General features: G+C 44.4%; 1 protein-coding gene across 9 annotated transcripts in view; it reads right to left on the bottom strand.

The window, feature by feature from the left end:
* USP9X (ubiquitin specific peptidase 9 X-linked) overlaps positions 1-21881 on the bottom strand; it is a 73914-nt gene extending 52033 nt beyond the window's left edge. For 6 of the 9 annotated variants that reach the window (XM_036305950.1, XM_036305952.1, XM_036305956.1 and 3 more), the window contains exons 1-3: positions 21280-21880; positions 3227-3477; positions 175-320 (exon numbers count right to left, since the gene is read on the bottom strand). In XM_036305950.1, coding sequence (XP_036161843.1) covers positions 175-320; positions 3227-3322 — 242 coding nt within the window. In that variant the 5' untranslated portion in view covers positions 3323-3477; positions 21280-21880. Of the gene's footprint in view, positions 1-174; positions 321-3226; positions 3478-21279 lie in introns of all 9 variants that reach the window. The other 3 variants (XM_036305954.1, XM_036305955.1, XM_036305960.1) reach the window with 2 other exon arrangements.
* Between the last annotated feature and the right edge of the window lie 2167 nt (positions 21882-24048).

Raw genomic sequence — 24048 nt, 5'->3', positions numbered from 1 at the left:
AAATCCATTAAGAACCACAGGTTCTAAGTACTTGACAATGACTTGACAATGCCAGGCTATTAAGGAGGCAGTGTGGTGACTATGGTAGCCTGTCCACGCTTTCTCTTTTTCTATCCACTACCCCTCACTATGCTGAGAGTATCACACACTCAAAGCCAAACCAAAGCAACTCACCTATTGATCATGTCATCCAACTTGGCGAGGTCCGTATGCGGGAACGCAGGCTCCTCCTCTTCCAGCTGTGGGGGAGCATCACCCTGACCTTGCTCATCTGGGGGAGTTGCCGGGGAATTTTCATTGGAGGAATCAGGCGATGGCGTCTTAAAAATCAACAATTCCAGATTTAGCTTTCTATAACATATGTACATCTAAGAATTCAAACACCAATACTGATTAGGGGGAAATGACATACATATTAGGTTTCAGGCTATGCTTTAAAAGAATTTCATTTAATTCTCAACAGCCTAAGGAAGTAGTCTGCCATTTAACAGATGGAAAGACACACTCAGACCATCATGAATTAGCCCAAGGTTACAAAGCTCCAACTCTGTGGTCAGGATTTGAACCCAGATCTCATTCTGCAGTTTGTGTTCTTAATCACAATGTAGACTGCTGTTCTGCTTACACTTCCCACCACGACAGACTTTATTACATACACAGAAAACGTCCCATTTTACAGATTTAAAAGTTTTGACTTATAACTTATTTTTTAATTTGGAGGAAAAAAACAACTTTATTCTATACTTTCCCTAGTCTCAGATCATTCTCCAGAAACTATGAAAACTTCATGATTGTGGTTTCTAAATAAATCACATCATTTTCACCTGATGTGGCTAATTTTATTCTTTCATTCTTCCTTTCTATTTCATCTTTCTCTTCACCCTATTTCAGCTGTGCATACTTTCACAACCTAATAAAGTTTTAGGACCTTCATTCTTAGGAACGCTGGCTTATTATTTTTTAAAAGCCCCTTCCCCCTGGTATATATATTATAAATAATAAACTTTCAGGTACTCACAACTGTAAACCTACTTTTACACATCCCTATATACATGCTCACAGAAATTATAAAGACAAAAATAACAAAATACCTGTAATGGAACAACAGATAAGCACCAATAACATTTAAAATTATTTCCTTCCAATCTTTGTTCTATGAGCAAAAAACACCCCCGCCTACATATGTATATAGTTTGAATAAAATTAGGATGATACCTGCTTAATTAAGCCTGTGTCTTTCCATTTGACATTTGGGCATTTTCCTACACATCATTAAGAATCTTTTATAAAAAGTTTAATGCCATATCATATTAAATGAATTAAACAAATGAAAGGATAGTTAGTATTTTGCAACTTTTATTTGCTAAGATAAACAGAGCTGCAATGAATCTTCTTATACATCCATCTTTGTGTTGAACTTCAATCATTCCTTAGGATAGGATCCTGGACATAGAACTACTACAACAGTAGAAACGATCTCCTAGTGCTACTGATATGCATGTGCATTGCCCGATTCCATCCTGGAAAAGCCCACCACCAGCAGCACCCAAGCTTGCTCAGCCAGTGCCTTTGCCAGGGCTATTTCATGTGCCACCAAGCGTTCCTACACACCGGGGCCTAAAATTCCCCCGGAGGGAACACCCTTTAAAAAAATATTACATGTGAAGTGAAAAGAACCTGATGGATTTTAGCAAGTCCTTCAACGCCAATATGTAAAAGCATATCCCAAAAGAAAGCTTTAAGCTGGGAAGTGATTAATGCTATAGTTCCTTCTTCTGGGTCCAACAGTGTCAAATCTTGTGAAATACCGAAACTAAAATTCTAACATTAAAAAGTAGAGAATAAGAAAATGAAAGAGGGACTCGATAGATAAGAATGTAATTTATTTTGTTCCTTTGTTGTTTAAATCATCACTTTCCGAAATGCAAAGATTAGAAGAGAACATAATGTAGATGCATAATATTAAATAGAATACCACATAATAATAAATTGAAACCCAAGAGCTCTAAGAATTATCAAGAACACCTTAGCCCTAGCTGGTTTGGCTCAGTGGATAGAGCGTCGGTCTGCAGACTGAAGAGTCCCGGGTTCAACTCCGTTCAAGGGCACATACCTAGGTTGTGGGCTCGATTCCCAGTAGGGGGCGTGCAGGAGGCAGCCAATCCATGATTCTCTCTCATCATTGATGTTTCTATCTCTCTCTCCCTCTCCCTTTCTCTCTGAAATCAATAAAAAAAAATTTTTTAAAAATAACACCTTAAATAAAAATAAAGCTAGAATAGAGATTTAATTTTGTTTAAAGCCACGAAAGCCATAAACATTGCAAAAGACATTAGGAATCCATGCACAACACAGGTATGAAGCTTGGAACAAAAGGGAGCAAAAGATACTCAAACTTCACTACTAGCTCCTGGTTTAAAAATAGCAATCTTTGGCACCCAACCTTAGACTATGTTTAAAGAAACCTGAATACTGGCTAACAAATTCATGACACAGGAAAGACTTAACTCTGTCCAAGACCTGTGACCACGGCCTTCAGTGCTTTTATGTCTTAAAAGTGGGGACTGGAGAGAAAGAGAAATAAAGTTGATACATTTATTTGGAAAAATATTAAAACATGACCTGCTCACTTCTTTAAAATGGCAGGGAGAGAGGAAGGTGGAGGTACAGCTCTTTTCCTTCCTTCTTTTTAAAATATATTTTTATTGATTTCAGAGAGAGAAACATCAATGATGAGAGGGAATCATCAATCAGCTGCCTCCCACATGCCCCCTACTGGGGATGGAGCCCACAACCGAGGTATGTGCCCTTGACCGGAATTGAACCTGGGACTCTTCAGTCCGCAGGCTGACGCTCTATCCACTGAGCCATACCGGCTAGGGCTTGCGCAGCTCTGTTTGATTACACTTGACTAGAGAATGCCTAATCTATTATATCAGTTACCCAGGGTCATAGGGCTGGATGACTTCTTGCTTTCCTCCAGAATTGACACATGGCTTTAAATACTTAATTTTAACGACTCACAGAAAAAGGACTACATACTCAAGTGTCACCATCTACAACACCCGAGCTTTCTTGTTCCTGTGAGAGACAGCAAACATTGACTTTTCTAAAAATGGTTTATGGTTGTTTTACAAATTCTTCAGAACATGGTCCATTCGTTAAGTATCCCACGGTACCAGTAGGCATACCAATGTAACTTTGATGAGCCTCCTCAAAGTCCTACCTGATTCTGCTGGAGGGGCGGCTGAGACTGGCCATCAGGAGCCTGGCCCTGGTTGTCATTCCCTCCTACCGGAGAGCCACGAGTCGTGGCTGTCATACTCGACACAGGGCAGATCTTTGCAATTTTGTCTGCTTATGTAGTTGTCTTGAGAAAAGAAATTAGAGTCCACTTATAGAAGAAGTACCAGCATCTGTCAGTCTTCGGAAGCTCCAATTCAAGAATAAACCATCCTGCACAGACCATTGCATAACCTACAAGCAGAAGAGAAAAAAGGAACATTTGTTTTAGATAGAAAATACATGCACTAAGGAACTGTTCACACTTAATATGACCAGTGACATCAGCCAGGAGAAGGTAGTTACAGAAATGAGAGGGCAAAGTGAAAAGCTCCAGTTTCATGAATACTATATCCAACTTAACAAACCGGTGACAGGACATCAGCTGTCATATCAAGGAAACGTAAATGTCCTCCATTTACTAATGCCTTAAATGCCTGCAAAAATGTGTACACTCAAGACAAACAAGGGTGATAAAACCTCATTTTTAAAAACTTTTCAGGAAGCACTGCACAGCTAGCATCATCAATGGCACCAAGTGGTTTTTAAACAAGCTTACCCATGGTTTTAACACAAACTTCAAAACTTTTGGGGACCTTTTCTTTCAAGGTTCAACCTCTAGACCAGTGATGGCGAACCTTTTGAGCTCGGCGTGTCAGCATTTTGAAAAACCCTCACTTAACTCTGGTGCCGTGTCACATATAGAAATTTTTTGATATTTGCAACCATAGTAAAACAAAGACTTATATTTATTTTATATATTTAAATGCCATTTCACAAAGAAAAATCAACCAAAAAAATGAGTTCGCGTGTCACCTCTGACATGCGTGTCATAGGTTCGCCATCACTGCTCTATACTATTACTCCAATGCAACTGCATCTGTGAAGTGGCCGACTGCCAAGTGGCCACGACACTCCACGGTGGGCCAGGTCCTGCCCTCAGGAACTCCCGCAGCATGACCAAACTATAGGGCCATGGACCCCCACCAGCTCCGCAATTCTAGGCCAAAGGTCTCATCCTTGGCTGCACAGGAAAATCATCTGCGGGGCTTTAAGAAGCACTGACGTTCAAGCCCCTCTCCAGATGGAATGGATTATAATAGCACATAGATGTTTCTCTTGCTCTTTCTTCTCCCCCCCGCCCCCCTCTAGAAATCCATAGGAGAGATATCCTCAGGCGAGGGTTAACTAACAAAAAACCGACCCCAGTAATTGATTCTAATGTGCCAATAGATTGAGAACTGCAGCTGATTGGTTATAGGTATATATTGCTATAAGTAAAGCGGCCAACACTCCCCACTTACCCCAGAACAGCCTAACATTTACGCCTCAAAATTAAATGTAATTACTCAACCCAGAGATGGGGTTCTAACAAGATTTTGTTTCACTTGTCAAAAGAAAAAAATTTTAAGTGCTGATGAGGTTAAGGGCAGACAGAAAAAGCTGTCATATGTGAAGTGGAAAAACAAAAGATGACATGATTGAGCAACCTCTCGCTTTTGTTTCCCATTTTGATACACCCTGCATTACAAGAAGTTATGTGACATAGACGATCTGAAAAGCCTGAAGAAACTCGCCTATCTTTAGCTATTCTGGTCCGCGGTCAATTTATTTGAACATTTTTCTTGCCACTCCAAACATCAGCTAACCAGCGGAACTCCATCCTTCTCTACTGCAATCTGCTCCCATCTCTTCCTTTTGTTCCCCAACCTGGCCTCAAAATGGCCCTGTACACTCCCCCCAGTGGGCAGTGCCCAGCACCCCCTCATCTTCTCCCGCAGGCCTTGTCCTTAGCCCACACATATGCTGGAGTCCTTCCTGAAAAAAATCAAGCTCTGCCCTCCCCTCTCTCCAAAAACCTTAAAAAGACTGTCTCCCCTTTCACTTCCGCCATCCCTCTCATCAACTGCTGTGTCTAAGCTACCAACACTGTGTTCTGCCCGTTGGTCTTAACTGAAGGCTGTGGATGGTTTGAAGATTCACTCCCATAAGATCCCATGCAAAGCTTCGTGGACATGAACATCTGGTGGAGGGAGAGTAAGGTCTGACCCCCGGATCATCAATGCTCTGACCGATCACACTGACTGCCACCAGCCCCACCCGGTCTTTTCCCTCCCTAGGCTAGCTTGGAGGGGGACTTAAGAATAAGAAATTTGGCCCTGACCGGTTTGGCTCAGTGGATAGAGCGTCGGCCTGCGGACTGAAGGGTCCCGGGTTCTATTCCGGCCAGGGCATGTGCCTTGGTTGCGGGCACATCCCCAGTAAGTAGGAAGTGTGCAGGAGGCAGCTGATCAATGTTTCTCTCTCATCGATGTTTCTAGCTCTCTATCCCTCTCCCTTCCTCTCTGTAAAAAGTCAATAAAATATATTAAAAAAAAAAAAAAAGAATAAGAAATTTGTCAATTCTGTAAAATCATCTGAGGAGCTTTAAAAACACTGAATCCATTAAAACTAATTTCTGGACGCAAACACAACTCTTGTTCAAAACCCTACCTCTGCCCCTCACAAGCTGCCTATTTTAAAGGCCAGTAAGAAACTCTCACAATTTTTCCAGGTCTTTCCAACTGAGATAACGTTATCCGCAAAAATGCCGGGAGAATTATTTTAATAAAGGCATTTTGCAAACACCAAGCACACAATAAATTTTTAAAATGTAATTTTCTTTTCCCTTTTTATAAGTACTGTGTACGATTTTGAGTATCTGAAAAAAATTATCAAAGATATAATATAACTAAGTTATGCAAGACTACTACTGCTACATATCTTAATAAATGCCATTTAATCCAAACGGCAAGATCAGGCTGCCTGGAGAACACAGCATCTTTTCATATTCAAACTTAGCATCTCAACATCTCCAAGATGGGAAAAACATCACCTTCTACCTGGATCAAGATTGCCATTATGTTTGTTTTCTTAAGGGAGGAGGGGGAGAGAGGGGGGAAGGGAGGGAGAGGTCTGAGAAACATCAACCATCTGCCTCCTGATCAGGACTCGAACTCACAACCTTCTGGTGTAGGGGACGATGTTCCAACTGACTGAGCCACCAGGCTGGCATTCTTTCTTTGAAATAAGCGAGACACTTACTAGTTATTTTACACTTTGCTGAACTGGCTTTCTCCAGCAGCTTTCAATGGCAAGTCCTTAATACCAGAGACCCACCCCCCCCGCCCCCAGGACAAGGAAGACTCTTCCCCTCCCCGGTTATTATTCTCTCTCTGCTCAAATGGTCCTTATAGGCTAGAATCTCTCCCTGAACTCTGCTCCTCACTGAATGCCAGGCCTCACTGGCACACAAGCAGGTGCTCACACTAAAATGGGGGGCTGGCGTGGGTCAAACCCCTTCCCATTGGCTCCAGTGGGCATCAGTGTTATCTTTTCCACTCCCATGCCCACCCCTCCAGGACGGACTCCAATGTGAACAGCAGCCCAGCTGGTCTCCACTCCCAACACTGTCAACCTCTGAAACAGCGCCCGCCCGCTCCCTCCTCTCCACCTGTTATGTAAGCACTAGGATTCAAGGGCATTCACACTCAGCCATAACTTCTTTTCCCAACACTCACTCAGTCCCCAATTCCAATACTTTTCAATACAGTTTTTCTTATTAAGGGCAATTATAACCGCTAACGTGAGTGCTTACTTCGTGTGAGGCTCTATTCCAAGCGAGTTACATGCACAAGTTTATTTAACCCTCAGAATAGCCTATAATGAGCCCCATTTCAGGAGTAAAGAAACTGGGCAGATAACTAGGCGGTCACAGGGGAAGAGCTAGGGCTCCAACCCGACAGCACAAGCTCCAGGGTGTCCACCGTGAACTCCCAGGCCATGCACTGATGATGCTGAAAAATCAGGAAGAAGCTTCCATTTCTCTCCTCACACCCCCACCTTGAAGAGGAACTCTAGCAAAATGCTTTTAATGCAGAAGCACTTTTTCTAAAACTGGACTTTTCACTTATGATTTTCGCATTGTAAGTATTCTAAGTCATTGTTAATGGCTATGTAGCCACAGACTTTTCTTCTAGAACACAACAGCTGTATTCCTAAGAGATGGGGCATATACAGAAAATGCTCAAGAACTACTGTTCAACAGAGAGGGCAGCTTTCACACACCGGACTTTGAACTGCAGCAAATTACTTCCAACAGCGGAGTCCACAGCAATGTTCAAACGTAGCCTTTGCTGGAGAAAAGGCCTGATTTTCCATCTCCACCAGCACGTTTTCCCACCCCAATAACATTATCATCAGCACAGGACTCATCATTCTTACCACATTATTATGATAAACTATACACAAATGCAAGTCAAGGCAATGAAAAAACAACCCACAGAATGGGAGAAACAAATTCTAAGTCATGAATCTAATAAGGGACTTGTATCTGAAACATAACATAAAAGAATTCTTACAACTCTAATAAAAAGACAATCCAATTTAAAAATAGGCAAAGAATCCGAAGAGGCATTTCTCCAAAGATACAGAAATGGGCCAAAAGCACACGAAAAGATGCTCACAATCATTAATTAGCCTTCGGGAAACGCAAATCCAACAGCTACAATGAGATCCGTAGTGCATAGAGGGTTTGGGATATAATTGGTGGTTTCAGGTGTCTGGGTGTATCCCCTGTGGATAAGGGGGGGATACTGTATGTCAGTAATGACATGAAATGTGAGTGGGTCCAATCACAATGAAGAGACAGGCTGGAATTGAAGAAGGAAGATCCAATCACATAATGTCAACAGGAGACAGATTTTGGAGCCAAGGATACAAATTGGTTGAAAAATAAGCATCATGCAAAACAGCAACCATAAGAAAGCCAGAGTGGCTACTCATTTAGAAAAGTAAAACTGACTGTAGACAAAAGGACTGCTCAAGATAAAGAGGAACAGTCTACGATAAAAGGGCCCATTTATCAGGAGATAGAACAATTATAAGTATATAGGCGCAACATAACAGAGCCTTAAAATATATGAAAAGAAATAGACAATTCAACAATAACTAAAGACTACAATGTCCCACTTTTCTAATGGATAGAACTAAGCAAAAGATTAACAAGAAATGGGACTACATCAAACTAAAATGTTTCTGCACAGCAACGGCAACAAAATGAAAAGGCAACTTAACTGGAGAAAATATTTACAGATCATATATCTGATAAGGGGTTAATGAACTCATACAACTTAACAGTTAAAAATAAAAGAGAAATCTTAAATTTGCAACAACATGGATGGACCATGAAGGCATTAAGTGAAATAAGTCCACCAGAAAAAGAAATACTGTAAGATCTCACTTATATATGGAATCTAAAATGAAAACATAAAACCCCAAGCTCATGGTATAGAGAGAAAAGATTGGTGATTGCCTCATGGACAAAATGGGCAAAGGTGGTCAAAAGGTACAAATTTCCAGTTATAAAATAAGTCAGTCATAGGATGTAATGTACAGCCTGGTTACTATATATATATGGCTAATATGCAAAGTGTCCCCGCAGGAGTTCGATCACTCACTATGACATGTGCTGACCACCAGGGGGCGGCAGGGAATGAAGGAAGGCCCTGGCTGGCTGGTGGAAGGCCCCCATCAGCCCTGATCACCGGCCAGGCCTAGGGACCTTACCCAGCATCAATTTCGTGCACCGAGCCTCTAGTAGTTAATAGTATTGTCTGACATATTTCAAAGTAGCTAGGAAGCCCTGGCCCATGTGGCTCAGTTGGTTGAGCGTCGTCCCGTGCACCAAAAGGTCACTGGTTCAATTCCAGGTCAGGGCACATACCCAGGTTGTGGGTTCGATCCCTGGTCGCAGTGCACACAGGAGGCAACCCATCAATGTTTCTCTCTCTCTCTCTCAAATCAATAAAAACATGGGGGAAGAAAGTAGTTAGGAAAATGGACCTTGAAAGTTCTCATTACAAGAAAAATAATTTTTAACAGTATATAATAATGGATTTTAACTGTACTCATGGTGCTGATCATTCTGCAATATATATGAATATCAAATGATTACATTGTACACCTGAAACTAATAATGCTATGTCAATTACACCTCAATTACAAACTAAAAACAAGAGATTTTAACACTTAGAACACTCTACTAAAGAGAACATATACATTCCGAGTGCACAAGGACAAATCACGTGTACTAATGTTTAATATAAAAATGAAAACAAAACACTAGTTTTTAAAAGAAAACACTTGAGCACAAAAACAACAACGAAGAGATACTGTGAAAGATAAAACCTTGCAAGGAAAAGGAGACGGGTGCACAGAGACTATTAAAATTTGGAAATTAAATGCTCCAAATGTAGGAATTTCGACATGCCATCTCCCCCTGAACATTTTCGGCCACAGCATTGTGAAGCCCACGAAGTCAGCAGGGAGATCTTCCCTCCTGGGAATCAAAGTTTACTTCCCTTGTCACTAATACCCACCTATTATTGTTATAGTTCTGCCCCTGAACAGAAAGTTAATATTCACAACTTTCTACACTATAATCCTTTAAAGCACCTAGTGTATATACACCTGGATTGCTTTTCAAGAGGAAGCTATACCTTTTACTTAAACATTCATTCATCAAATCCTTCTGAACGGTGAGGTCCCAGCAAGTTTCAGTCCCTAAAACAAATCAACCTAATAAGTGAGCAATGGTGACTTAAAACATTTGACACAATCACATACCAAATGCCACAGAAGATACGCTTACTCATCAGTTTCCTCCTTGTAAAATGACAGAACAACGAAGTTATCCATTAATAGTTCTTACCAATCTTTATCACAATTAGTTCACTTATAGACGTCACCAATCCAATCATGAAATGCTGATCCAATACACTGAAAACAAAGACCTCATTTCATTTAGAGTCAACATTTATGCAAGACAGATGATCAATAATCACCATTTCCAATGTGCTTCCAAGGGGGTCCTCTTTTTACCCAATTCTCCAGTTAGATTAAGTCACAAATGTAAAGACTTTGAAGAGGTTTGAACCCAAAGAATTGGAAATTCCTTTTAGTCAATGAGATTATCTTCAGGATATTAAATGTTACATATAATAATTTAAAAATAACAGCCTTGAGATACAATTCACTTACCATATGAATCACCCATAATGTGTACAATTCACTTGATTGTACTTTATTCAGAGTTGTACAATTAGCACAATCCATTTTAGAACATTTTCATCAGCCCAAAAAGCAACCCCATATCCATTAGCATCAATCACGCCCCAGTCCCTCCTCCCTCACTCCAGTCCTAATTTAACCTCGTTTTTCTCTTTAGAGACTTGTCTATTCTGGACATTTCCTATAAATGGCGTCATATAATATGGAATCTTTTGTGACTGGTTTCTTTCACCTAGCATCATTATTTGTGAGGTCCATGCAAGTTGCAGCATTTCTTTTTATTGTCATAAAGTATTCCGTTGTATGGTACACATTTTTATGCATTCATTAGTTGGACATTTGCATAGATCTTTGTGAGTTAGTGTTTTCGTTTTCTTCAAATAAATACCCAGAAGTGGAATTACTGAATCATATGGTAGCTCTACTTTTAATTTGTTGAGAAACCTCCATAGTGTTTTCCATAGTGGCTGCACCAATTTACATTTCCGCCAACAAGGGATCCTTTTTCTCCAAATCCTTGTTGTCTTCCTGGTTTACATCTGAAGGCTGTTTTTCAGTCTTAAGTATTGAATCTCTCAAGAGAAAAGATCTTTCCAGACATATTCTAAAGCCAAAGTTTTTTAATTAACAGGATGTTTAATCTCCCTTGTTACTAAATAGATTAATGTTTTTTTTAAAAAAAAAACCTGATGTGGGAAGAAATTGATCATCATAAGGAAGACAACTATTTTTTACTGATTTTGAGAGAGGAAGGGAGAGGGAGAAAGATGGAAACATCGATTGGCTGCCTCCTGCACTGCCCCTACTGGGGATGGAGCCCACAACCCTGGCGTGTGCCCTGACTGGGAATCGAACATGGGATGACAATCCACTGAGCCATACCGGCTGGGTGATTAAGTTCATTTTTAAAAATACCTTCTTTCAAAAAATTCACTCAACTAGTGATTTTGTGCTACAAGGCTTAAAGCTGTCTGCTGGTCAAACTTAAAATTTTATAGGTAAGCAAGAGTTAAGTATCAGTAAGACCAATAAACATATTAAAAGATTATAAACTTCTACAGGCAAATGAATATTTAAGCCACAATTAGAAATTCTTAAATCTCCATCAAAATGGCTAAAGTTAAAAGGACTAACAATGGGAAGTGATGATGAGGAAGAGTAACCTGAGTGACACTGCTGGTGGGATTCTAAATTGGTACAACCAGTGACTTGGGAAATCTGGTATCTATTAAAGCTAAATACTCATATACCCTATAACCCAGCAATTCCACTTCTGTGTGTATAGCAAAGACCACCATCGACAGACATGGACTAAAATAATCATGGTCACACTTTTTAAAATTGGTAAAAACACCAACAATCCAAATGTCTGTAACAATAAAATGGAGACGTAAGCCATGGCATATTTCATTCAATGACTACACAGTAATGCAAAAGAAAAAAAATAATCAAGCATATGTCAGGTAAAAGAAGTGAGACTCAAAGGTGCATACTGTTATTCCTTTTATATAAAGTTCTTAAATGGGCATAACTAACTCACTGAAAGATGGAGGTCAGAATACTGGGGGGTGGTTTTCTTTTTGGGGGTGGGGGGAGGAGGTATGAGGGAGCCTTCCGGGGTGCTAGAGATTGTCTATGTTGATCTGAATGGTAGTTCTGCAGATATTTGTAAAAAGTTATCAAACTACACATTTAAAATTTGCAGACTTGCTGTATGCAAGTTATATCTCAATTAAAAAGTAAAAATTCATAGTAGAGATGAAAACGGTTTTCATGATAATAAGGCGAGATTTGCCAATTTCCCGGCCATTCTCCCTCAGGTGTACAGCGGAGTTCTTCCCGAGGCAGCATGTAATTATGTGACAACAGATTGAAGGCAGAAGCAGAGAGAGAATCCAGCTGTCTTCGATTAAGCCAGATATGCAAATTTGCAAACATGTAAAACAGCAACGCTCTTCTCACTAATTCCTGTTTGGGGAAAGTTCTTTTCCATAAAAGCATTATTTACATTAACATGCAATGATCTTTGTTTTGAGTGCATACATAAATGTTTTAAATGTCTGCTTTAAGTTCTAATGTAGTAAATATCATGGGCTAGAACCCCACACAAACAAAAGCTCTTCCACTTAAAAGATGAATGTTGTTTTTAAAAAAAAAACACACCAAAAACGGAAGGCAGAGCATTTTTCCATGATTCTCCTTCTCATGATGCACCGAGACAATCCTCAAGCAGAGGCGAACGTTTATATTGGTCAGACAATGACCTCCACCATCAGGCAAGGAACACACCTGCAGGTGCTACACTAGGTTCCTCCCCCAACCCTCAGTCTGGACCCACAACCCCCCTCCAGCTCCGAGTCAAGAAGAACTCAAGAATTTTGAATAATTGATTAATATCTCTAAAGGACACAGTAAACAGCTATATACATACTAATTAAACATGAGTTTTTAGGTTTTTTCCCAATTCTCAAGTCAGAGCACAGGAAAGTATTATAAACCCTCTACTTATACCTCACCTTTTATATATATCTATAAGGTTTATTACACATTTGCCATACTTAATTCCGTTTCATTCTAATTATTTCATTGAGCACTGAACAAAGTCAACCAACACGAGCAGTGAGCACAACCTAACCCCGCAAGGTTACAGGTTCATATCCTGATCATTCCCTGTCACAAGGACACTGCTGAGACCTCCAGACAGGCCCTTTTGTTTTCCAATTATTTTTATAAAAGAGCAAAATGCATCTAACCTGCAAATGCACACACAAGACACCACAAAGCTGCTGGCACAGAGCTGTTCTCAAGCAGGCAGTACCGCTTGCAAGACAAAGAAACATCTCTATCAGCCAATAGGCAGAAGCTGGGACCTTACTTAAGGTGACAACTAGGTAACGTTTTAAAATGGGAAAAGGCAGAGAAACAGGAAGCAGAGCCCATTACCCAGTTCTTGTAAGAGGCCCTCACTCTCCACATGCATGACTGTAGCATGCACTGTAATCTCATGTCCCAGGCCAGCACACACAAAGGGAGGTGACCAAGACCTGAACCACGAAAATAAGCATTATTAGAAAACAGAGATAGCTTAAAAACACACAACCGCCCCCCCCCAAAACCCCACATTTATTCAAAGAAGCCTGGGGCCGTTAGTTTATGTGCATAATCCTGTAAAGCTCAGTAGCCACTGAAGAGGAAAAGCAACAGATACATAAAATGGACCAGGCCGAAGAGCAATTAAATTATGTTCAAGATGTTACTGGCACAGGCAAACAACCAGGCCACTCTAAAAGGACTATTAGGAGAGTCGCAGAAATGGGAAAGCATGGGGAGTGCATGGAGAATTGGGAGGCAAGTAAATGGAGGATAGGGAGACGGGACCAAAATAGGAAATTTCGTTGGAAAATTATATTAAAGTCAACCTCATGACGACAGTTTTGAGCAGTATTTACAAAAGCACTATCTTAAAAAGGAGCTGGGGTCCTAGCCGGTGTGGCTCAGTGGATAGAGTGTCAGCCTGCGGACTGAAGGGTCCTGGGTTCGATTCCGGTCAAGGGCACAGGCCCGGATTGTGGGCTCAATCCGCAGTGTGGGGCGTGCAGGAGGCAGCTGATCCATGATTCTCTCTCCTCATTGATGTCTCTCTCCCGCTCCCTTCCTCTCTGAAATCAACAACAATATGTATGTTTTTTTAAAAAAGGAGCTGGGAAGGAGGGACATGAAAACCGCTCCCCAGGCAGGTGAACAAATGCACACACTCAGGTCCCGAGGTGGAAGTGGAGGCAGGACATGACTTAGTAAATTCATCATGTAACTGCTGAGAACCTTTTATTCAACACATATCTGTAATATGGTTGTTTCAACACAATGGAATTATCAGAGGTAGGGTTTGTGTTTTTGCTCCCCCCCCTTACGTTCCCCAAACTTTTTCTTGGGGCGGGGTGTGTGTGTGTGTGTGTGTGTGTGTGTGTGTGTTAACATTACAGATCAGTGTCTGGTTCATTTCAGCTCCTTCACTGCCAGTGTCTGTGATGACCAAGGTATTCAGGCATCTGCTGCACTGGACGGTAAACTTCACATTGTCCATATTTTTCTCCATCTTGACAGATGTGGCATCGTTTCACCTGGCCGTGTGCAGGGCCCTTGATTTCCTCAATTTTGTGAGGCTACAAGGTGCAGAGAGCTCGAAACCGGCTCAGCTTTTTAACAGAATATACTGACTTCATAATCAGATAAAAGTTATAAAGTATAGAACTTTAGGCAGCTTTCCAGCAAATAAACTGGTTTAAGTACTTAAAAGTAAGCTTTAGTGTGCTCTGAAAACTTTATTTATACAGAACACTATCCCTGAAGACATGAAAATAATAAGCTATTCTGATAACGCATCGTTCCAATTGAGCCTTCCTTTAACATGAGTATCAAACACCACGATGCTCTCTTAGACTCTAAGTGCAAAGCCCTAAATATTTATAATCCGGCCCTTTAGAGGAAGTTTGCTGAGGTGTTATCAAGGAGAGCAACCAACCCTTTCTCCACTACCTTAATCAGAAAAAAGAACACCATCAGGTAAAAGAACATGGGTCTAACGCCACACAGTCATTTCCATGCTCTCTAGGGTCCAAGTGGATTGAGAGCACTTACAAGAAATTCTAAGTAACCAGCAACCTAAACTCACACCCCCCAATAACCACCACAGTCAATAGGAGGGAAATGGGAAAAACGGGAAAGAAGTCAAAGACTCCTTAATTCTTCCTAATTTTTTCTCTCTTCCCACTCCACAGGCTTCGTGGCTGAGGATGGGACACAAAACTACCAACTCAAAATCATCCCAGGAAAAAAAATTCCTTTGATGATGGTTGGTCCATATGAGTCTAAAGCGACCCATGCTTACATGATTGATCAGTTACAGGAAGGAGAACTGAAAGGGGGCCATGATGTGACGACACATCCATTTCGTAGGAGCAGTTCAAGTTACTGGAGGTCAAATATTCCTCCAGATTTTGCCATTCGGGCAAACAGTTATTGTAAACAATGTAATACTACGTGCTCTCTATAACACACAAAGATAAAGGACAGACTCCCTGACTTTATGATTCATTATCAACTAGGGAGAGACTTCAGTGTAAATTTTATGAGAGTGACTACAAAGGTAATGGGATTTAAAGAATCCACTAATTAATGTGACTCGTTACATCTGGAAACAGCTCCATGTACCTCAGTCGAGTTCCTTTACCTCTTTGAGCCACGTTCCTTATCTGAAAACCAGAGTTTGACTAGAGCTAAGACTCCTTTCAGAGCTGCTCATCATAAAAGGATTATTAGGTCAAGTTTAACTCCAAGCAATAAAGAGAATTGGGGAGGGGGGGGGGGTGAGGAGAGAAATCAGACCAAGAATATGGTGGACTATTTATCTAACAAAATATTATCGACTGCCTTATGTGCCAGGAACTTTCTAGGTGCTAGGGATGTATTGGCAGACTTAGGATCTTGAGTCTGACCAACTGGGTGCCACCAACCTAAAAGAATTTGGAGGGCAAAATTAATCATCTAAGAAAAATCAAACAAAAAGAAAGACACAGTATGAAGGTAACTTACAGAGCATCAATACGGGAAAGAAATGGCAGGAGGAAGGGGTGACACCAGAGCATGTCATTCCAGACTCCTAAAGCCAGCATGCAAGCATTTGGAGAGAATCCACTTCTGCTGTGCATGGCATCTGGGCTCAGTGGAGAAGACTGGGGCTCAGAATGAAATTCTATTTAACTTATTTAAAGAAACTGAAAGGTAAAAGGAAAATTCCATTGGCTTATATCCCAACTAGATAGACGTCGAATACAGTAACTTAATTCAGTCTCCTAGGAGGCACAATAATGAATGACAAAATTAGTTAGGACAACTTTTGAGATCAGCTAGTCCAATGTCCCCCCCTCCCAATTTCATACAAAATAAGATTCTAGACAATAGTAATTTCTAGCCCAATTAATGTGTTGAATAGATAAAAAGGAAACTAATGCCTTAACAGATATGTCAGTATCAGAGCTGGAACCATAACTCTAAGAAGGTGCTCAGTAAGAGGTGATTAACAAATACATTTTGTGTGTGTATGTGCATAAAATCCTAAGTGCTATCCGGGTCTCTTCCCATGACTCACCCGGGTCTGAAGCTCTCACAGTGTCTGCGCCTGGAACTGTTAGCAGTGTGACTGACAAAACTAACTCAAGCAAGAATATTACTGTCTAATGGTAGGGCACAATCTCAGCCTCAGATCTCCCCTTTCCCCAAAATGAATTGCAAAAAGAACCAGAAACCCCTAACCGCGTATCAGAGTCATCTTTTGAGGTTTTGTATTTGTAATACATTTTTATTGGGTTTTTCTTAAGAGGGGGAGGGAGGGAGAGGGGAGTAACATCTATTGGTTGCCTCCCGCACGTGCCCAACCCAGGATGGAACCGGAAACCTGGGTAGGTGCCCTGACCTTCTGGTGCAAGGGATGCCATTCCAGCCAACTGAGCCGAGCCACACCGGCTGGGCCAATACATTTTTTTAAACTCCACAGGTGATTCTGATACACAGTGAGGTGGGAAAATCGTTGTGAAAATAAGATTGTGAGAAAAGATTAGAAACTCATTTGCTGTGGAATACGTGTACAGTAGATGGGTGTTCACTGAAGCTCACGAGACAAGCACAGCACATTTAAAGAATAAACATAAGATAGCTCATCTTAACGGTATATCTTTTCACACCTTATTCCTTAAAAGTATATTACATCGGCCACTGTTACTGAATAGCAATAACTGAGTGATAATCCAAACTCCAATATATACAGAACAGAAGACTCATTAAGTCTATTCTCCTTATGATAGACTTTATAGCATAGAAAATAAGACTATAGTAATCGTTACTTTAACAGAAAGATCGGACGAATCACGTGCCACATTAAGAATGCTCAGAGATTCTATGTTAGCAGGCTTTCCTCTCTTCTCTCCATACAGAATTTAGCACAATGGCGAGACCAAAGGAATTAAAAGAAACAATAAAGTGCTATCACTATTTCATTCATTCCATAAAATTATCAGCCAAAACTATAAAAATACAAAATAAAGCCCTTAGTTTAAAAAAGCTTTTGTAAAATGTAGAGAGTAAACAAGGCTAAATAAAACTTAGAATTCTCAAATTGAACACAGATGCTCACATGATACTAAATGTTCACTTGTGAGATGATTTAAATAAATTACTGGGAGACAATGCCTCCATTTTGCATCTTTTAAGAAAGGGGGTGGGGTAAGAGATCAAGCAAAGGACTTGTATGGACACAGACACTGGGGGGGGCGAGGGCCTGTGCTGGGGGGTGGGGGTGGCCGGGGAGAGGTCAATGGGGGAAAAGGAGACATATGTACTACTATATATAATGCTTTAAACAATGAAGAATTAAATAAAAAAGTTAAAAGTTGCCTAACATCATTTTAATAGTAAACACACCCATCAACTAAACTATCAACCTGAACGTGTTGTGTTGGGAGACACGTGGAAGGGAAAGAACATACTTGCCTCAGAGCTTTAGCATATCCCTGGACCAACCAAGGTATTTCCCAAATTGCAGATTACTGTCATATTTAAAATTTTTAATCTAAAGTTACTCCAGTATAGAAAACAACCCAAAAGTTCTAAGTGGTTTTTTTTTCTTTTAAAAACCCCACAGTAATCAGCGTTGTTTCACTAATGTGACGCAGTAGTGGAAGCACCACCGGTTGCGCCTCAGTCCCTCATCTGTATAATGGAGAGAATACTCTCTCTGGAAGGTAGGAAGTGGGAAATGGTTTACGTAGTGCTGGCACTTTTCAATGCTTAATAAATGACAATTATGCTGATAACTGAGAACAGTTGAGAAAAAACCAAATCAATCTGATTTATCCACTTGAAAGTTCAGTAAGAACATACTCACAGCAGTAACGCGGTGGTCTGCAAGCCCAGCTGCATCTGAGAAGTCACCCTCCAGTGCTTTCAAAAAAGAGCTTTTGCCCCGACCCCATATCAGAACAATTCATCAGTCTCTGGGAGTGGGACCCAAGCATCTGTATTTATTTATTTTTTAACTCCCCCAAGTGACTCTAATGTGCAGCCAGGGGTGGGGTCTGATGCATGAAACCTTTCCCAATTACTAACATTAGACTCTGAATGTTACAACAAGACAACTTAGCCCTAGCCAGTTTGGCTCAGTGGATGGAGGGTCCACCCTCAGATATAAGGGTCCCGGGTTCGAGTCCGGTCTTGATTGCAGGCTCATGCTGGAGGCAACCAATCATCTCACATTGATGTTTCTGTCTCTCTCTATCCCTTCCAAAACAAAATCAACGGGGAAAATATCCTTGCGTGAACATTAACAACAATAAAATAAGACAACTTAGCCATAAATACAATAGCTTTTATAGCTCCTAAAAGAACCAAGTGGTTTTCAATTTTTGAGAAAAAACAAAATAAAGATTCAAAAAACATAACAGTAAAAGAGGGAATATAATGCAGGCTATTATAAAGCATTACATTCTTTTAGAATTAAAAATCAACAACTAGCTCAATAACCACAGCATTAGACACCCCTCGCCCCCACCAGGTAACTGTCCAAAAAACTAACCCTTTTACCACAACTCGTCAACCTGATTTAAACAAAGACTGGTTTCAATATTAAAATTCTGAATCTGAAGTGTGAAAACTTTATTATTTTTTAAATTGTCCTTCCGAAATAATAAATGGCCTGAAAGAATGCTTCCTTGTGTCCAACTACTCAAGAACTAACAAATCCAGGATAAGTAAATTCATGGAAAACATCCACCTTCAAAAACTGCAAGAGCATTATTAATACCACATCAAAGAAAAATGATCTCTGGAGGTAGCCATGCAACCTCTTATCTTCTTGAGATGTTAGAAAATGTATTTCAAAATCCTGAAAGAAAAAAGATCCAAAGTAAATCCCACTCGAGCATTCCAGTGATAAAACAGGAGAACTACGGAACACCAAGAGATTCCAATAATTTGATGAAAGGTAAAATGTGCCTTCCAAGTTACTTTCTGAAGAATTTAGATTTCCACATCTGAATGTTCTTGCTGTTATCTAATCCCTCCAGAAATTTTCCCTCAGAAACTACCAAGGTCAGCAAACAAAAGAACGTCAAGATAATATGTGGAGAATTACAAGTTAAAGGTTCACGCAAAAAATACATTTTAAAAGGAACAGGGAGCAAAAATTTGTGTAAGTTCAAATGTGTTATTTTTTTAATTAGAGAAAGCAAAATATATGAGGAACATTTTGAGTTCCCCCTTGGTACACCAATTTGAAATACTTCTGGTTTTCACTGTTATCTAAACACTGGGACAATAAAGCTTAAAGAGTTCAAGTTCTAAGACAACGTCCCAGCTTTAAAACCGAGAGGCCAAATATCAATACATTTTGTATATTTAATACACGAATCTTGTAGCTCTTGGAAGGCATTTGCTGAAAGCAAAATGGCAGCCCACTGAAATCAGCCGAGCAGGCAGAGCTGAAGGAGAGTTTGCAGGCTCTATTTTTACAAAGTTCAAGTGTACAGGTTAACAAAACCCAGCTAGTCATGGTTAACCAGTCCTTACCATATCATCACCGAACAGATAATGAGCTCCGAGAGAGGGTGACGTGCCTGCAGAAAAGTTGCCTAATGGAGGCACTCCAAATTTTTCCTCCGAAGTGAAGATATACCAGCGTTATGTCGACTTCAGGGACTCAAGGGTTTTCAGGTGAAGGAAGGCCATCGAATATTCCCTCCCCGCCCCCCCGCCCCCGAAATAAAGCAAGAACCTTTAACGAACATGGACCTCGCTCGGGGGGTTTACATTCAAAGCCCGTGTGAAGACAGGCCACACACCTGTGCCAACGGAACAGCGGAAAATCCACTTTCACGTTGCCACTGCGGAGCTTTTCAAAAAGAACCTGCGCAATCTTAACCAACTTGCCTGGGAAAAGCGAGGAAACCCCCGGGCGGGTCCCAGCCGCTGCATAAAGGCACACAAATCCCCCCCAAACCCGTCGGCACCTGCTCCCACAATGAATGAAAAGGGAACCGTTGCCCGACGCCGAAGCCTCGCGTCCCCACAACCGGGAGGTTTCCTCGTTCCCGAACTCGCACCAGCTACTCTTTTGGGCAGAAACGGTTAAAAATAGCCAAGGCGGTGGGTCCGAGGGAGCCTGGGAGCGATGTCTGCATCCCGACACCGTCCGCTGGGGCCCCGGGGCCGGGGCGGCGATGACCCGGCGGCGGCCGGGGTCGCGGGGAAGCTGCGGGCTCGGGCGGGGGCAGGCGGCCGAGCCGCGGGGTTCGATCGCCAGACGGAGCCGAGGCCTAGCGCTCCGGCTCCAAATCACTCCACCTCAGTAATGGCGTTCGGTGTCAAGTGGAACGAGAATGGGGAGGAGGGCGGCCGCCCGTGCGCCCGAGCGGCAGCCCCGGGCCCGGGAGCCGGGAGCCCCCCGACGCCGCGCCGGCCCCCGGGGTGCGGATGCGGAGGCTGCCCGCAGGGCCCGGAGACTCCATCCTCCCACTCGGCCCCAGACAGGACGGGAAGGGGGAGGAGGGGGAGGGACGGAGCCGTCAGCCATTTTCCCTTCCAGCCCCAAACACACACACACACACTCACACACACGCTCCCGGGACGCCGGTCCGCGGGGAGCCCGGCCCCGCGCCCCCGCCGCGCGCGCCCGCCCCGCCGGGGCCCGGGGTGGGGGCGGCGGGGAAGCCCCCGGGGCGGCGGGGTGCCCGGCGCGCACACACACCCCTCGCCCTCCTCCCCGCCGCCAAGTCCAGCTGTTGCCCCGGGAAAGCGCGCCACCCCCCGCTCCCCGCCCCGGGCGAGGCGGCCACTCACCGCACAACACGGGCGTCTGGTCTCCGGCAGCAGGACACGCGGAACCGGCAGCACCACTCGGTCCCGGGGCAAGACGGCCCCGGGGCGTCCCGGGCGCCCGGTGAGGGGACGGGCGTCGAAGTCCGAGGAGAGGCTGAGGCGACAGCTCGGGAGCCGGGACTCCGCGCTCGCAGCGCCCGCCCCGCAGCGGCGGCCGCTCCTCCTCCGCCGCCGCCGACCCTCTTCCCTTCCTCTCAGGCCGGGCTCTGCGCCCCGACGGGCTCCGGGCGGTGCGTCTGTCCTGCGTCACCTCCTCCCGCTCCTCCTCCCTCAGCGGCCGCTTCGCTGGGCCCCGCTCGCCGTCCGCGTCCGCGCTCCGGGCCTGCTCGCTGCGCTGCGGCTCGCCGCTCGCTCCCGGCGCCGACCGAGCCGGGCGCTGAGCCGCCGCCTCCCGCGAGGGGCGGCGCACGGGCTCCCGCGAGGCCTGCGAACTGAGAGCGGGAGGGGCTGAGCGGGGAGGCCCCGGCGCGCCGGCTGCACGGGGGCTGCGGCTCTGGCGGCGGCCACTACCTTCCGCAGCCGCGGCTGCCCGTCCTCGTCAATATGGCGGCTCCACCAAAGCAAAAAAAAAAAAAAAAAGCCACACAAAAAAAAACCGCTCGGCCAGCGGCGGCGGCGGCAGGAGCAGCGGCGGCAGCGCAGGCGGCGGCGGCGCAGACTCCCACCCGCTCCAGAGCCGCCCAAAGCCCCCGGCCCCGCCCCCCGCGAGCCCGCCCCCCGCAGGCCCCGCCCCTCGAGGCCCCGCCCCGCCGCCCCCACCTACCCCGGCGATCAGCTGTTCCTCCCACTCCCTGGCCTCGAGCCCCTCCCTCCGCTCCTCCTCCACCCGCCGCCCCGCAGCCTGGGAGACTGGCGCGCCGCCCCGGGAGCCCGGCCGCCAGACGCGGAGAACCCGGAAAGCGGGGGGAGGGGCGCCGAGGCGGGGAAGATTGTTCGCTCAGAGGCGCCTCGGCCGCCCCGCCCCCCCGGGACACGGTTCCCCAGCCCCGGGCTCCCCGCCGAGCGGGGGCTGAGGTGGCCTGAGGCGGGGTGGGGGCGGGGAGGCCCGCGGGGACCCGGCGTACCACGCGGCAGGAGCTGGCGGCGCGGGGCCGGACAGGACAGAGTTAACCGCGCGAGCCGCAGCCGCGTCCCTCAGAGTTTGAGTGGGGCCGCTTGTTTTTGTTCCATTGTGAACCGTGGCTCCGCCGCCGAGTGCCCGGATGATGACGTCACCGCCCCCCAGTTCCGGGATGGTGGGGGGAGGGGTGGCGGAAAGGCTCGGGCCGGAGACCACGCGCCGGGCGCTCGCAGCCGCGGGGCCTGGGGGGTTGGGGGGGGTTGTCCCAGAGGCGCAGCTGACCCGCGTCACGGGGTCCGGGAGGCGGCCAGGCCCCCGAGGCGGGGACGCTGCCAGGCGGCACGGGTGCGAAGTCCCCGGCCACCTGCTCCACACCGATAGGAGGAAGGTGTGGCCATCTCCCAGGGCTGCGGGGGGCGACGTGCCAGGGGGCGCCCTCCCACCCCCCATGAGGCAGGTGCCCCGAGGGGCTCGATCGCTCGCTCTTGCAACCTCAGTACCTGAAAGCACTGAGGCTTCCTCCAGCCTCGCTGACCCACCGCCCGGTGACCACAGACGCCCTCAGAACAGCCAAGGGAAACACGGTGAAGTGCGGCGGACGACAAACAAAGCGCTAGGAACCACTAAGGAGCGCGATGAGCCTCTGGCCAAATCCTCCGCACCGTTCCCTGTTGGAACCCGGCAGGGGCTTCTGAGCCCACGATATACACGATGTCACATCGACTACCGTCTATGTTGATATTCCAGGCCCTGAGAGGGTAGCTCGGTTGATGGGAGCCTGGGCCCCACAGCCCAGGTTGTGGTTTGACCCCCGTCAGGGCACATACAAGAATCAACCAATGAATACATAAATACATGGAACAACAAGTCCATCTCTCTTCCTCACCCTCTCTCTCTAAAAAAAATCAATTAAAAAAAAAAAGACTGCTATGTTGACATTCCAAAGTGGAGGTTATCAGCTTAATTTCAGATGCATGGACTGCTTGGAACAAGTCTACACAGAGTACCCCTGATGCCCGAATGCAGTTCCTAGTTTACCACAGCTTGCCTTTTTGACTTAAGAATGCTGTACACACCAAATTGTATGCAAAAATCGTCGCAAAACCCCATAAAACAAATCATTATATTTGTATGGGACTGAGTTGGACTTACTTATGTTATACCTTATGTTAATTTGTAATAAAGGGTCAAAATCCAAACTAATTTGAATTAGTTTTGTGTTCAACACTTCCCAATACAACAATACTAGCATCCTAAATTTTAAAACCATCTGTTTAGCCCAGCCAGTGTGGCTCGGTGGTTGAGCATCCACCTATGAACCGGGTTCATTTCCCGTCAGGGAATGTGCCTGGGTTGCAGGCTCCATCCCCCGTGTGGGGCATGCAGGAGGCGGCTGATCCACGATTCTCTCTCATCATGAATGTTTATCTCTCTCTCTCCTCCGTTCTTCTCTGAAATCAATACAAATATATTTTAAAAACATGCTAAAAACACACATGCACATTTGTTTATACAGTATTAGACTATAGTTTTCACCACAAAATTTAATAAGGTGTCCAAGACACAGACTTCATAGCATATTTTATCTTGTCTTTAAACTTCTTTCCATGAATGGCTTGTCCACTAGCTTATGAGTTCCTAAAAAGCAGACACTCCCATCCATGTACACT

The sequence above is a fragment of the Myotis myotis genome, unplaced genomic scaffold, assembly GCF_014108235.1.
Source record: "Myotis myotis isolate mMyoMyo1 unplaced genomic scaffold, mMyoMyo1.p scaffold_m19_p_4, whole genome shotgun sequence".
In the NCBI taxonomy this organism is placed as follows: Eukaryota; Metazoa; Chordata; class Mammalia; order Chiroptera; family Vespertilionidae; genus Myotis; species Myotis myotis.
Note: the sequence above shows the minus strand (reverse complement) of the source record. Positions and strands in the feature narration are given on the sequence as shown.